This window comes from Cydia pomonella, chromosome 7 (assembly GCF_033807575.1).
Source record: "Cydia pomonella isolate Wapato2018A chromosome 7, ilCydPomo1, whole genome shotgun sequence".
In the NCBI taxonomy this organism is placed as follows: Eukaryota; Metazoa; Arthropoda; class Insecta; order Lepidoptera; family Tortricidae; genus Cydia; species Cydia pomonella.
The window spans coordinates 15,085,944-15,101,991 of record NC_084709.1 but is presented as its reverse complement, the minus strand read 5'-3'; the positions used below and the strand labels follow the sequence as shown (position 1 = coordinate 15,101,991).

The 16,048-nt window shown below is 36.7% G+C and overlaps 1 protein-coding gene across 1 annotated transcript; it reads right to left on the bottom strand.

The window, feature by feature from the left end:
• Positions 1–1,431: 1,431 nt before the first annotated feature.
• LOC133519961 (cuticle protein 19-like) lies at positions 1,432–7,433 on the bottom strand. The gene is made up of 4 exons (XM_061854176.1): positions 7,310–7,433; positions 6,669–6,821; positions 3,320–3,486; positions 1,432–1,616 (listed from the first exon to the last, which is right to left on the bottom strand). The coding sequence occupies exons 1-4, from the start codon at positions 7,319–7,321 to the stop codon at positions 1,565–1,567; spliced, it is 384 nt and encodes a 127-aa protein (XP_061710160.1). The 5' UTR covers positions 7,322–7,433; the 3' UTR covers positions 1,432–1,564.
• Positions 7,434–16,048: the final 8,615 nt, after the last annotated feature.

Sequence of the window (16,048 nt, the reverse complement as noted above, 5' to 3'; positions counted from 1 at the left end):
AACGTAAAATCTCTCGTGTGTGTGGTGTATTTGTATGTTTGTTTGTTTGTGTGTGTGCGTGTGTGTGCGTGCGTGCGTGCGTGCGTGCGTGCGTGCGTGCGTGCGTGCGTGCGTGCGTGCGTGCGTGCGCGTGTGTGTGTGTGTGTGTGTGCGTGTGTGTGTGTGTGTGTGTGTGTGTGTGTGTGTGCGCGCGCGTACAGTGTGTGTGTGTGTAAGTGTTTGCTGTGTATATCAAGTTTTTTGTTAAAAAAAACTTATATAAGTGTGCAGAAAGTGCTACGTAATACCGTTTTGCAAATTTCGTTTTATTTTGAAGTACAGTAGCAACTTTATACATTCGTCTTCTATGTGTGCAAGTGTCATCATAAGGTAATGTTATGTGTTTTTAGAACTATGTGAAGAATAAACAACTTTCTTATTGAATGAAGATTTGTCACCAATGAGTTTTTTGGAACTTATGTACGGTATATAATTTTATATTTACCACTAGCTTTTCGGTGAAGAAAAACATTGTGAGGCTACATTCAAATAAGAAATTCAAAGGGTCTAGCAGGCTAAGCGAACTAGAGGTGCCCCCAACGACGGATTTGGTCATTCTTTCAGGTGGTGTACTGGCAAGTCCTAAGAACACTCTATGCTTAATATCAGTTCTCGATCTTCTTTTGTTTTCGAGTTATTCAGGATAATGTAAAATAATCAGCGTATCATTGAAAGTGGCATATTTTGTAAACTGTTCAAGTTAGATTAACGAAACAAAATTATATTTGACAATAATAAAATAGGCTACAAAATACACATTTTTAACCCACGTCTTGTACTTATACTTCATTGTGTAAAAAAACATTTTATTTTTCTTCACATTTATTTTCTTACTTTTCGCGGAGGTACACCTCCAGAAAAAATATGCATGGATAGCCACTAGTACCCGCTACATACACATATAAAAATATTTGCGTAAATCTTGCAGTGCAGTCAATATCTTGATGACAGGTTCGTGATCAAAGCCAGATGTTACCGCTTGCTGCTTCCACGCTTGCAGGCGCTTGCATTGGAGGTTACTGATAACCGATTTGGGGCATATAAATCCTTTCCCAGAATAAGAGTAAGTATCTTTTGCTAAATTAATAAACATATTAATCCCATTTTAGTAGTTTGGCGCTCTCACTGCGTTTGAGCGCCAAACTACCTCGACGGATATGGGTGCCTTCCATCCCTTGGTTACTTAACAATCTACTATATAATGCGGTCCGTCCCGTTCGGTGGGATCGTTGAAGTTGGTAATATCATAATTGTAGAAGTTTAAGATCTTTTTTTAGCTATAGCTTGAAACTATGGCTACATAGTATACATTTAACCGAGAAAGGCTTATCGTGACCTATTTATCTTCCTGTTCGTTTTTTTTATCATTATAAGTGAAGAAAAATGCATAAAAACAGTTTTTCAAATAGTTTATTTTCGCCGCAGTCTTATAACAATAAAAGTCGTCGACTAAAGACTATCTAATTAAGTATTAAAGGTATAATATCACATATCACTTGAGAGCACTGGCTAGGGGCACCGACGTTTAGTGGTACTCGTGGTGCGCGGGCGCTGTGTTGTGTACTACCGCGTTGAAGCTGGAAAAGACAAAAACCAATATATACACCCTTTCAAAATTGGTGATAGGTACACGTCAATAAAAAATATCTTTATTAAAAAAAAGAGAAGGTGAATATGAAATTAAAACTACAATTAAAATACCTAAAGCTAAATATTGTAAATACCTATCAAAATGTTGTGCCCTTAGTAGGGTGCCCATCACGCAGACAGCGTTATATGTTATAAAATTATTATGTTTTATAAGACAAATGGGGACTTGAATTGATGTGGTGTCTCTACGTGTTAGCTTTAGTATCAACATTCCTAAAATAACACCTAAAAACGTCACTTTTTCTAAGACGGACTGTTCAAACAAGAAATCACTTAAAATCAGAGCTATTACTTAATACGAATACAATTTATTTTAATGTCTCAATCCTACTACAGTGTCAGCTATTTTTAGGGTTCCGTAGCCAAATGGCAAAAAACGGAACCCTTATGGATTCGTCATGCTTGTCCGTCCGTATGTCACAGCTACTTTTTTCCGAAACTATAAGAACTATACTGTTGAGACTTGGTAAGTAGATGTATTCTGTGAACCGCATTAAGAATTTCACACAAAAATAGAAAAAAAAACAATAAATTTTGGGGGTTCCCCATACTTAGAACTGAAACTTTAAATTTTTTTTCATCAAACCCATACGTGTGAGGCATGTATGGATAGGTCTTCAAAAATGATATTGAGGTTTGTAATATCATTTTTTTCTAAACTGAATAGTTTGCGCGAGAGACAATTTCAAAGTGGTAAAATGTGTCCCCCCCTGTAACTTCTAAAATAACAGAATGATAAAACTAATAAAAATACATGATGTACATTACCATGCAAACTTCCACCGAAAATTGGTTTGAACGAGATCTAGTAAGTACAATAGTTGTTTTTAATACGTCATAAATGGTACGGAACCCTTCATGGGCGAGTCCGACTCGCACTTGGCCGCTTTTTTTCATTCTGGGATGAGTGCTGACATATGCACAAAGTTGACTATTTATGTCATGTTCATGATGCATGTTATAAAAAAAAACAGCCAAGAGCATGTTAGACTTTGCTTAAAGTAGGATTCCTTAGTTATCCCTTCGTCACAATGGGCTGCCTTTAACGGAAGCTATTAGTGAATATAATAATATCAAGCAAAAGCGAGTACCTTCGCAGCACTTGTTCGCCTTTTTTCTAAGAAGGGAAGACTTTTCGCAAAAAACTCAGAAACGCATTGACCTATCATATTCGACAGTTTTGATTGAGTCTTTAGAAATCTTTTCTTTCGCGATTTTTTTTTTCATATTTTCGGAACCATGATTCAAAAGTTAGAGGGTAGGAGGACACATTTCTTTCTTTCGGAGCGATTGTTTCCATTTTTCCATATTTCCATAAAATAAAAAATGTTCTTGAAGACCCCTATTCCTTTTAAAAAATCTATCAAACCACACTATAGGATTAATAAGAGAAAAAAAATATTCGAACTTTACATGCCGGGAAAGTAACCTAAAAAAATTTTTTACTTCTTTGACGGCGTGATTGATTTTTATACCCATGTCAAATTTCAGCTTTCTAGCACTGACTATAAAGGAGCAAAGCCGTGGACGGACAGGCGGACAGAGAGACAGACAGACATGGCGAACCTATAGTTTACAACGGAACCCTAACCCATTTGTTTTCAATTAAATAATTTTTGCATCGTCTTACCCATTGTGGTCATCAGCGGTGTAGGTGACCTTGCGGAAGGAACCATCGGGCTGCAGCAGAGAGTACTCCCCCTTTACGACGTCACCGTCGCGAGCCTCGTGCTGGGTCTTGTGGTCACCAGTGTGGGGGTCTGATACCGAGTAGGAATAGTCATATTTGGGATGGGCCTGTTAAAGAAAAAAATATACCTTATTAAATGTGAAAACAACACAATAGCTTGACAGCAGACTAAACGACAAATCCTAAGTTTAGTAGAGCAGTTGGAATGTCGATGCCGTTTCAATAGGTCAATGGTTAATGCTAACGCACTTAACATTTAGTCTCGTGATATTCTGTTCATTAAATCACCGAGCAGTGAACTTTGCAATGACCTATATATTGAAGTGGGTCCTCTACATAGGTATACCCATATATTCCACATTATGATACGTCAAGGCTCTCAAGAGCAATGAAATCAAACTCGATTGGTAAACTTAAGCAAAAACAGAATAGCATCTGGATTTTGTTGTTAATGTTGACGGGTAGTCATTTATCAAGTTGTTGAATTACTTTTATTTCACAATGCGCTCATATGTGATTACCGACCAGCAGGTGCATTAGTGTCTGACATTGTCTGTAAGCGAAGTGTCTATTTGTTGTATAATCAGCACCACAATTACATTGACTTTAACACGACTGGAAACTGTAACGTTTGCCATTGTTTAAGATCAGATAAGCTCAATACGTTCACGGACTGCGCAAGCAAACGAGTCAAATGAAAATTTCGCTTAATCCAGATTAGTGACAAAGTAAAACTGTCAAATCGTGAGAGCTTTTACGCAACGTCGAGTATATTTAGGTCAGCATCGGCCAGCAACGATCCCACATCTGCCATTAAAACAAGCGTGAGAGCACGCGCCGGTTTATGCAAACAACGGTCCATTTTCCCTTGTATCATGACAGTCATTACGTCCCGGAGGCCTCGTGATTTGTGGGCGCTAATGTTGCAAGCGCCCTGGGAACCGCTCTGTTATCGGCCTTGCAGTCACGACCGGGATATACTAAGTTCTATGCAAAAGTGTTATGTAACCCACTTTATATCATATCATTACCTGCGGTCCGCGACTTATGACTGGACCGTAAAGACTAGCGACAACGGACTGAACCATGAATTATCTTTGAGTTACATAGACTGTTAATTCCTCCGTCGTGGGATATTATGGTATTGCTTAATAGTGCTCAACTGTGTCGACATTTATATGTACGCTATTAGATGCTGTAAACATAGTTTTCTGTTGTTAAAACTTTATATCGGATTTCCAATACTCAATTTCACACATGAAAAGATAGGTTGCGTTACTTAATAGAAAAAATAGTCCTTTGTTATTCAGTGAGATGCTGTAAGACGCGGCTGCTTTGATACATTTATGAGATTTTCCGACAGTTGTTTTCACACGTGCATTGAATAGCATAGGAAACAAATTCATACGCTAGGGTTGTCTGCGTGCGTTGAATTATTCAAAGGTAGTGGTTCGATTAAGGAAGTTGAATAATTTTGCGTTGTTAGATGCATTGATCCATTTCATGCAAAAAGAATGTGTGACGTAAGTTGCACGGGAGGGCCGCAGGCGCCGTCTCCCGGAAACGCAGTCGATTGTGTTGAATCGGGCCACAACACGCGCAGTTTATGCAAGCCATCAATTAGCTCGTTACTTCGTATTACGCCATCGTCGGGTAACATAGGCCCAGGGAAACAAAACCAGCTTTATTGCTCCACTTGCCACGAGATATTAGCGTTTGTTTATTCGCGGCGTAACAGCTTTAATTAAGAGAAAATTGGATCTGTTATGTTAGATTTTCATGCGTGTTGAACGCTGTCGTTGGAAATGGTTATCTAATTTTATTGTAGCTGGCGTTTTGAATTAGTAATGTGTAATAATGTAACAAATTGTTGGTAGTGTTGTAATTGTAACGAGCTTTGCGACGATTACGCGGCGCTGGCTCATGCTCGGAATGGCCGCGATGTTCATTTGCTGAAGGTTAATGTGCGCGATGTAATGAAATGAAACGACGAGACATTAAGCTTCACGGGATGGGGAAATCTGCCCGCCTTACTGAATACATATCTTAGGTTAGGTGTTGCAGAAAACAATTGTCGCAAGGTCATATACTTAGTGCTTTACTCGTATTTTGTCTTAAATATTAGTTCCTGAAATTTTAAGAATGGCAACGGTACGGATACAATTAAGGAAACAGAATCGCTTCGACGCGATTTTTTAAACTAGCATGTATCACCTGGTCACTAACGTTAACAATGTATTTAATTGAGTTGGTTAAAATGATTTAAACTATTACAGAAATGCAGCATGGGAAATCGTTTGCGAGAAATTAGTACATCATTAAAACCTAAGATTTATGGTCGCTTTTATGTTTTAGTTCAAATTTCCCCATTGTGGGGGAGAAAATCAAGTATCGACTCTTCTGTAGTCGAAGGTAATGAATATTGGCGCCAGTCTTTTTTTTCGAGTGTATCACCAATATTCTCAACATTCGGGAATAGAACGAGGAAAAAGAGGGTAAATCTTGTTTGACCCACGTACAAGGTGTAACAAAAATAGTGGGATCCGTTTAAGGGCATATTCGGTATCGTGTTCTGAATAGGGAAAAGTAGAAAAAATCAGAACACGATATCGAATATGCCCTTAAACGGATCCCCACTATTTTTGATATACTCTATATAAGTTTATTTTTTATACGTATACCTATTCTAAGTACCTACTGTATGGTACTATTTACAGCATTTTTGTCAGCAACGTGCATGTGACACCCTTGGAGTTGCAAGCGTCCACATGCTACGGAAATTTGTTACCATCCAGGGATAGTTCCTTGATCCATAATGTGGTTATTATGGTAATTTGACACGTGGAATTATATGAAACAGTTCATTTACCAAGCCTGGGACTTCTAACGTGTAATATTGAGTGTATTGAGGGTGTGATATTTCGGCGGTTTCGGGGGAAACTGCCAAATCCTGCACATAAGTGCCGCAGCAGAAAGCTGTTGTGTTACCAGGATGATATTTAATTGTTAAGGTCTGACATATAGATTATATGTATGTTACAGGCCAATTCGAACGTACGCTAACCTTAAAAATTGCATCCAAATGATGTGATTTTTTACCGTGCATTTGGCTCGCACTTGTCCGTACATGTATTGGCTTGAGCGAGATGCACGATAAGTAAAAGACATCATTCAGATATTATTTTGATTTCAGTGTACGCTGGAATTGGCTTCTTAGTCTGTGATATATGGGCCTTAGTTGCCTGAAATAGAAGTGATATTTGATCTGATTTGATTGAAGGAATCTTACATGATAGTCGACGTGATGGTCTTCATGTCCTCCGTAGTGCGCTACGGGCGCGGCGTACGCGACGGCTTCGTGGCCGTACTCCTCGCCGCCATAGTGGCCCAGCTGGACGACGCCAGCCGCTGCCAACGCGACTACGGACAGAACAACTGCGGCCTGCAATCAAATAACAGGTATGTTAACGTTATACATGATGCGATTAGGGCGACGATAGAAACAAGCTGGGGCAAAGCTTGCCAGTAGTTACAGTCATTGCTCGTGATATCATTGGAATATTATGTGTATATATACCTGGTCTATATGTATAGGTACCTGGTATAACCAACTAGTAGGTAGTTACTTGGAATTTTAATTCATATTCTACTTGATGGTGAGATGAAAACTTGTTATAACCAGCGAAAACAACTGGGTGTTAACTACTGGGATTAACCCAATAAAGCTCTAAATCTTTCCATTTCTATGAAACAGGGCTATGAGGGATGGATCCTCGCAAAAACTACCATCAACCTGTTGTATAGAAAGCAACAGCTGCATCAGTAGCCGAAGGTATCGCGAGGAGGTCTAAATGGGTTTCTTGAATCCAGAGCACTAAGGGCTATCGCGGTGCGAACAATCCTTTCACTTAGTGAATCACGGGCACTTACTTTGGCGATCATTTTGCGTTTGAATAAGGTTTGCTTCGTCTGAACGACCACACACGACTGGTGGTGAAGAGCGTAGACGCCGACTTTTATATTGGTTTAACCGCCGAGATGCGACGCAGTGTGCGTTGTCTACGCAAGACTACGGTAGTTGATAATGATAAAGTAATTACGTAAAATTATGTAGCCTGGTTCAAGGTGATAGAACATGTGTTAGACAATAGTCGTAAAAATTTGAGCATTTTCTCTCCGTTTACTTTCTACAAGAATGCTGGCTAGGGTTGCGTTTAGCGCATTGCACAATGGCAGCGATCACATAGCGATGTGACAACGATTACATTTTATGACCCTTTCTGTTTTCTCTGCTCTGGATATCTGATTAGATTCTACGTGACCACTGCCGTTTGCCAAACTACCAAGGAAGTCAAGGAACCGATTTTGTCATATAAACCTGCATTCGGCAAATGTTTTCTGGTGTAGGAGTATTTCGAAATAGCAACTCAATAGCTGAAGCCTATTGAAACATCAGATTAAATTAACAAGTCGAAGTGTGAGCTATAAAACGCAACACTTTCATTAACTCTTAGCAGTACTCTTGAAGATTGAACCTGTCTTGTTAACATGTAATTAGATACCTGCGTAAAGAAGTAAGTAGAGCGTTGCCAGTAAGCAGAACATATGCAAGAGTGGCCTAAAGACAAAATAATGACCGTAATAATGACGACCTTGCCCGAGACAATTTAAATATGCAACCATATAACATTCTTTGCTGCATATTTCATTAGGTAACATAAAATAAAGCAAATAATGATTGAATTGTTCACATACATGACAATGAACTACTTCTGTATGTGGTTATTTAACATCTACTTTGATTAATATTTTTATTTCAGGACTTTGTCGAGTTAGCGTGTATTTAAGTGAACATATTGGTACCAATAGACAAATATATTAAAATATTACGAACCACAGTAAAAGGGGCTTTTCATCATATATCCACTAGCTTTTTAAACTTACTTAGGCGACACTTTGCTGGGTGGTTGACAGCCGCCATAATCACAGCGTGATCACAGCTGATAAATAGGATAGTGGCCTGGTTAGGAACTGGTCCCTAACCCGGGGTTAACTGGTTTAACCTGGAGTTACCATGGTTACCAGCACAATTTGATAATGGGTTAACGGTTTAACCGGTTAATCCCGGGTTAGTGGGATGGTGCAAGTGGCCCTAAGAGGGAATAATATCTTTGCGATCCTAACGAAATAACGGTACTTTTTCGATGAAATTTCCATTTGGGAAGAAAACTGTTTGGACTAATTAAATCTTAACAAATCACTTTGATTTTGATGTCGATCGTTTTAGCATTTCACACATCACATTATCACACGAATGAATGCCCTTACTAGGATTTGAACCCGGGACCATCGGCTTCATAGGCAGGGTCACTACCCACTAGGCCACACAGGTCGTCGTACCTTTTATACCTATAATTAATAAATGTGTCGATATTTGCAGTGCTCATATATCACAACGTTAACCATAAGCTATTATATTGCAATAGAAAAATTCATAAATTGCAGATTATGTCATTTTTGAGTGGAACTTCCGTCATCTGATAAAAGTTAACGTAAGATCTCTGAACCCACTTGGTGAAAATATTCCACATTTAAAGTAAATTGGACGAGTTAAAATTACGACATATACGTTTCAAAATCCCGAGCACATTTATAAAACTTGACGAAACTATCGAGAAAAATGTACAGTCCGCAACAATAGTAGCGGATAAAAATGTGCCAAAATTAACTGCCACCCTGGAATACTTTTCCAAATACATAGAAATAACGGTCCGATTCGAAGAATGAGATACGATAACCATAGTTTGGTTTAGATAAGTTCTCATTTAGATATTGTTTGTATGTAAGTATGTCGTATAATTGACAGAAGCGGCTCGATTCTGGCAACCAATGCCACTTTAACGTTAGAGATTCTTAGATTGATCTTATTGGGATTACAGCGGAATCGAAATAAACGTCAATTTTGACATGTCGTCTAGTTATCGATCTTTTAAAGAACTTTCCAAGATCTTAAACGTGACTTATTCATTCTTCGAATCGGGCCGTAAGTTTTAATAACAAAACTTCTGTGAGACACAGACATATTAAATATGTTACAACGGGTCATTTGCGAACGAACGGGTCAACGTAAGCTCCTGACGACACTCCTCGGAACGGAGTGAAACATGTTGAGCGTTATCGACTTAAAATACGTGAGTGAGCCGTTGTAACATATTTAATACGGGCCGTAAGTATCTACAGTTCGCGTTCAAAAGTATACAGTCTAATTGTTCGACTTATACACGGAGGAACCTGAAGATTTTAACAATGTATTCTTGATGATATTTAAAGACTTAAGATGTCTTTTTTTTTTGGAACTTGACTAGTTTCAGAGTTAATACCAATTTAAAAAAAAACCTCGTATTGTTACTTAGTGCAAAATGCCTTTATGATGGCGATGATGCCATTATGGGGCGTAGTCTAAATAACCATTTAGACGTGCAAAAGATACAAGTAACACTTTTCAAAAGTAGATTTTACGAAAAAAAGTATAAATTCATTTTAAGTGCCAGGTTTTCCAATAACTTTTACTTTTTACTACATATCGTGCACTGAGGTGAACAGGGATGGCATGGTGACTATGTATCATGCGATTGATAATAGTATACTTACCACGACTCGTAAGCTCATACACAAACCCTACACCTTATTCAAAATATACGGCTTGGCCGTTTCGCTACCGTCACATGGGTTTATAGTACTTTATAGGTGTAAAATACACAAGCTGTTGATTATTATCTGCAGGAGTCATAGAAGTTGTTCTTAAACGTGCTTATATGATCCAATAAACACTAAACTTCGGAGGTTTTCTTTATTTTCCATAGTTAGTAAATCACAATAATAAAATACAAACTCATCTTAATTAAGGTGCCGTAGGTGCTTTTTGAAGATAACAATACGGTTGCCAAAAATTTAATTAGCAATCTTGAGGATTTTCTCTAGAGACTTGAGTGATTCGAATCCTAATTTATTGACTTTTTCTCGATAGAAAAAAAACACGAAAATAGTTTAAAATGCACTTTAAAAATAAGGATAAATTTATGCACAAAAATTTTCTTTTTCAAAACTCACAATAAATTTAAATTAAAAAAAAATCATATCCGCGGTTCTCACTAATCCATCTCGCTCACGCTAATGCTCATGAGAGTGAGAAGAACATGAACCTACGGGGCCTTAATCGAATGTCAATAGGTCACTCACTGATAGTGTTATTATTTACTATAGCGAAGTTTCCGTCATTCAAAAGGTAATGAAGGAAATTGATTTGATTGTTCTACAAAATGTTTAAATTATAAGGGCTGTATATACATATTACTACTTTATTATTTTATGATTATTGTATGGTTCTTGGGTGACTAGTTGACTACGAATCGAATGCTCTATGGTTTATTAGACAGATTAGATTTATCTTTGACTAAATATTTTAATTGTGTTATGAAATATTTAGAAAAATATAATGCCACAGGTACTTTTTCATAACATGATTATTGATTACATATACCGTAAGATTGGATTTGTATAACGCTGCCATTTCATGATGACAGTTTGATATTTCTAATTTTTGATACAAGATCAGTAGCTGCATACGAAGCATACGAACAAGAATATCTCTAGTACCAATATCAAAATGAGATCACATTCACATTAAGTATGTTAACGGTACCAATCATGGAACATTTAAGATAAAATTTGGAGTGTTTTTGATATTTCACCGACACCTGTAAAATGTCTACCGCTTTACGCTTTAAAAGTTGAAAGTCCAATTCGTCCTTTATGTTTTCTATGTATTTAATGAAAGGTATTGCAATTGGTTTCAATATTATTAACCAATTAAAACTGTGGTTTTTTGCTCCAGTCATGGAATGTACGGCACCATTCATTTTCAAAATAACAAATATCAATGAATCTCTTTGGCTCTTGTTTATGGTAAAATGTTGCCAGCGATTAAAAACTAATGGTAAATACTTGTTTTAAAGGATTTGTCTATACCAATCCGTTACTGGTACCCGTACAATATGCTATATTACTCAAGTACCTATATCAGAGTAACTTATAACCTAGAGATTCATATTAAAACAACTATGAATCTCTACGTATATATTAAAATTCATACAAAACAAAATAACAACCTGTACAATAAACTAAATAACATTACTACCCAGTATTACGAAGCATCCAGTAATTTCAATTTGTAATCATAAAAGTTGTGTTTGACTAGCAAGTCATTATTTTCAGTTAAAATAATTCTATTTCAAAATATACCTGTGACACGATGTGTGTGGGCTATTCATGTTAATAATTATTTTGGCTAGTCAGGCTTGTTAAAATTGTTGCACTATTGTCTGGTTGACGGTATTGTGATGAGGACATCTTCTCATGGGAGCCTGGGGTCCGCTTGACATCTAATCCCCAAAATTGGCGTAGGCACTAGATTTTACGAAAGCGACTGCCATCTGATCTTCCAACGCAGAGGGTAAACTAGGCCTTATTGGGATCAATCCGGTTTCCTCACGACACGATGTTTTCCTTCACCGAAAGGCGACTGATAAATATCAATGATATTTCGTACATATTCATATCATTTATAGATTAGATTAGATTAGTTTTTAAGGATAAAATCTATTTTTTATCCTTCTCTACAACTCAAACTATCTCCAATATCTTCATACCAAATTTAATTTACATTGTTTCAATGTTATTGATCTCTCATACAAAATTCCACCCCCCTTTTCATTCACCCATTTCACCCATAAGGAGTGATTTCTGAGATCTGTGTCCTTCCCCGGGACTCAAACTATCTCTTTAGCAAATTTTTAATTAATCAGTTCAGCGGTTTAAGCGTGAAGAGGTAACAAACAAACAGAGACACACTTTCGCATTTATAGTATTTCACGATATTAGTATAGATTTAAGAAAATGTTACTTACTTTAAAATTATTATTATACTTTATAATTATAATTATAACAGTATTAGTACAGTTTTTGATTCCCATAGATCAACACACATAAAATCCTTCATATTTCAGAATAAAAAGGGAAAAAAGTCAGCTACACCACTGGCCAAAGATTCCCCAGTCAAACCTCCAGTATATGACAACTTTCAGAAGAACCGCAAAAAGAAAGAACCGCAAAGAAATCTACGGACAAACGGAAGTTGAAGAAAATCAGGCAGAAAAACCGACAAATTTATCAAATTTTGAGTAAACCTCAAACTATTGTATCGGAAGCTAGTTTAAGTAACGACGAGCCTGGTAGATTTGTATTAAACCCTAATAAACCAGAACGTAGGGAACTTAATGGAGTTAGTAAAAAACATGAAAAACTTAAAAAAACCAAACTTAGTAAATCTCTAAAAATAATACTTAATCTAATTTCTTAAAATTAAAATATAACATTTTAACATTATTAGTATTAGATTCAATTTATTCAAAAATATCATTTAAAAAAATTATTTGTGTAATTAAAATACCTTTATCGCCTTAAAAAATAATTTATAATTCTTGTGCGACTTGATGTTGTTTGGCAGGTTATTGTATACCCGGATTGCTGTATATTGTGGGCTTTTAGATAGCGTTTTTGTTTTTGAAGAGGGGATAACAAGCTGATATTTTCTCCTGGCACTATTTGTTTCCTTAAATAAATATTTATATTTCCATGCATATACAGCTAATGATAGTATATACTGGCATGGCAATGGCATTATCCCGTGTTTTTCAAAATAGGGTCTGCTGTATAAGTTCGTAAAAACTCATTGGTACGAGTCGGGTTTGAACCCGCGACTTCCGGATTGAAAGTCGCACGCTCTTACCACTACTTAAACCACCAGCGCTTCTCTGTGATGAGGACATAAAGTACAGTAACTATAGGAAATAGAAAAACAGTGGCTCTTCGTACGTAAATTGGATAATAGTTATACTGAGCTACTTACTTGTATTATTTTAGTTGTTACTTGGGTGAGGTTGAATACATTTTCTCAAATTTTTTCGACGGTTAGGCGTAGGTTATCGGTTCTGTTGAATGAGCACTTATTGATGTTACTCAACTTGTTCATCGAACGTTCCCGCGTGAGCGTGAGATACGTAACATTGAAAAAACGATTTTAAATAGCAGTCAATTTTGCAAAATTACTTTTATTACCGTTAGACATTTTTAGTTTATGATTAGTTATTAACAGTTCACTTATCTACTCATAGATCAGTCACTTAATTATGTCTTTATTTACTCATATAGACATGTTAATATTATATGTATAAAATAAGTAACTTTGAGAGAAAATATGGCTGACTGTACTTTTCTTACCACAGGCAACTTATTTATCAAGACAATTCTGAAAACCCCAAACATAATTAGGCTGCAATGTTTCATCACAGAGTTCCCATGGCCACCTCCTGTCTCCATCGTCAGATCAGCTCGATGGTACCATGATATTGCATTGTCACCCGACTTACATGTGTGCGCAAATTTTCACCTCAATGGGAAATTGGGAAATGCGTCAAATTTAGCTTCCAGTATTTGACCCACACTAACATACATACATACATGCTAACAAGGAAAGTTAAATAAAAGCTTGTAAAAATAAAAAAGGAAAAACTTGATTGGTGTGAGGTAAAATAAAAATTATCATATAAAAAATCAGCCAAGAGCATGTCGGGCCACGCTCAGTGCAGGGTTCCTTAGTTACCATTCTGTCAAAATAGGCTAAACAGGGGCTATTAGTAAGTATCATGTGTAAGGGACAGACAGTATAAGGGAGTATTTTATTAACCTTCAAAGTGCTTTGTAGAAATTGTAGAGGTTGTACGTCTTTTCACTAAGAGAAAACTTCTTGCAATAACTCAAAATCGTCTAGACCGATCATGTTCGCTATAGTTTTCATTCAAAGTATTTATTAACCTTTTATTTTACGTTTATTTTCATATGTTTTGGATCCATGGTTCAAAAGTTAAAAAAAAAGTTTCCGAAAATGTTCATTTTATCAAAAAATGGTTGTTTGAGACGCTTATTCGTTTTGAAAGATATATAAGTATATAACGACATGGGGGGTATATACATTACGATATCCCACGCCATTGGGTAAAAAAAGTGTACTTATCCATGCTAAATTGCAGCTTTCTTATAGGTACTAACGTTCACGGAGCAAAGCCGCGGACGGACAGACAGACGGACGGACGGGTTGTTGACTAAGGCACCCTAGAAAAGATAACATGCTTGAAAATGGCTATATATTAACAAACCTACAAAATCAGTTAGAAACGGGACCCGCAAATTCCTTATACTCGTATTTATTGAAACCCGGAAACGGAATCGCTCAATAAATTTTTAATAAGCTCAATAAGAAAGGTCCAACTAAATTGAAGCAAGAAATAATATTTTCCAACCGTTTGTAAATGTAATTCTAAGTATTGAATAAGTTTTGTTATCGACCCTTAAAACTAGTTCGATATCTGAGCATCAAACTAATGCTACGTTTAGTCGCGATTACTCAATCCATATCTAATTGCAGAACTTTAGATCTCGATGATATTTTGCATAAGGACTCGTACAGTCGCCATCAGATATATCGGAGTGGTACTGCAGAAAGGTGCCATCCTCCATCATCGATGCCTCCATGAATTTTACAGTACATATGATGCTACTTTACCGCACTAGTGCGAAAATTAGCATATTACGTTACTGTGTCGAACATGTAAAGGGCCATATGTACTGTAAAACGTTGTACGACACATATGCGAATAGGTAATTCGCAACTCGTGTCGATTTAAAACACTCCCTTCGGTCGTGTTTTAATTTATCGTCGTCGTGTTTTAATTTCCTATTTTTCGCACTTGTATCGTAATGTACTATTAACATTATGATAATGAAGGCTTGGTTCAGATATTTGTAACCTGATGGCGAATGGACGTCCCGGTAAATCAGCGGTGAACAATAAACATATCCTGATCACTCAAAAGTGAAAAATTTAGTGAAAATCTCCAGGCAGTTAGGCCCTTATGGGGGCTGTAGTCGGTGTGACATAATGGAATCGATACTGGAGTTATAAGTGGACCTAACGCGAAAGTATGCTATGACTGGAAGCTTTATGTCGTTGGAGGTTTGCTGCGGTAATGTTATATTATAAGGTTGCATAAAACAATAATCGACATCATAAATTTGCCAAGTTACTGTTTTCAAGTATAAAATTGGCTTAAATATGTACTTAACATAATAACTTACGTAATTAATAGCATTTTAATGGCAGAGTTGAGTTAAACGCATTGGTATAACCAATTTCATTTGAAATGAATGATAAAAGAGAGTAAAGATTGGCCAGAGACCTTTAATAAACTAAGTTGCCACCAAGATACTTCGAGATTAACGATCACTAGTAATTTATCCTTGTACTTGGTCTTACTCGTAGGTACGATCAAGGAATTTAATTTCAGTACCATTTCGTACCTTGTCATTGTGACCATAGTATGATGTCCTTAGCGACTTGTGATCAGACTGATAATGATAAGGTACGAAATGGTGCGGAAATTAAATTATTGGACTTTATTTGATCACAATGCATACAATATATCTTACATACGGTAAGTAGTAGCATTGTATGACTGTAATTGTTAAGTGTACACTTACTAAAAGCAACACTCT

Coding starts and splice junctions, on each gene's coding strand:
- LOC133519961 (XM_061854176.1), bottom strand. Junction 3,487..6,668: donor ACCATCACGTCGACTATCAT/GTAAGATTCCTT, acceptor TTTCTTTAACAG/GCCCATCCCAAATATGACTA. Junction 1,617..3,319: donor ACCGCTGATGACCACAATGG/GTAAGACGATGC, acceptor TGTCTTTTCCAG/CTTCAACGCGGTAGTACACA.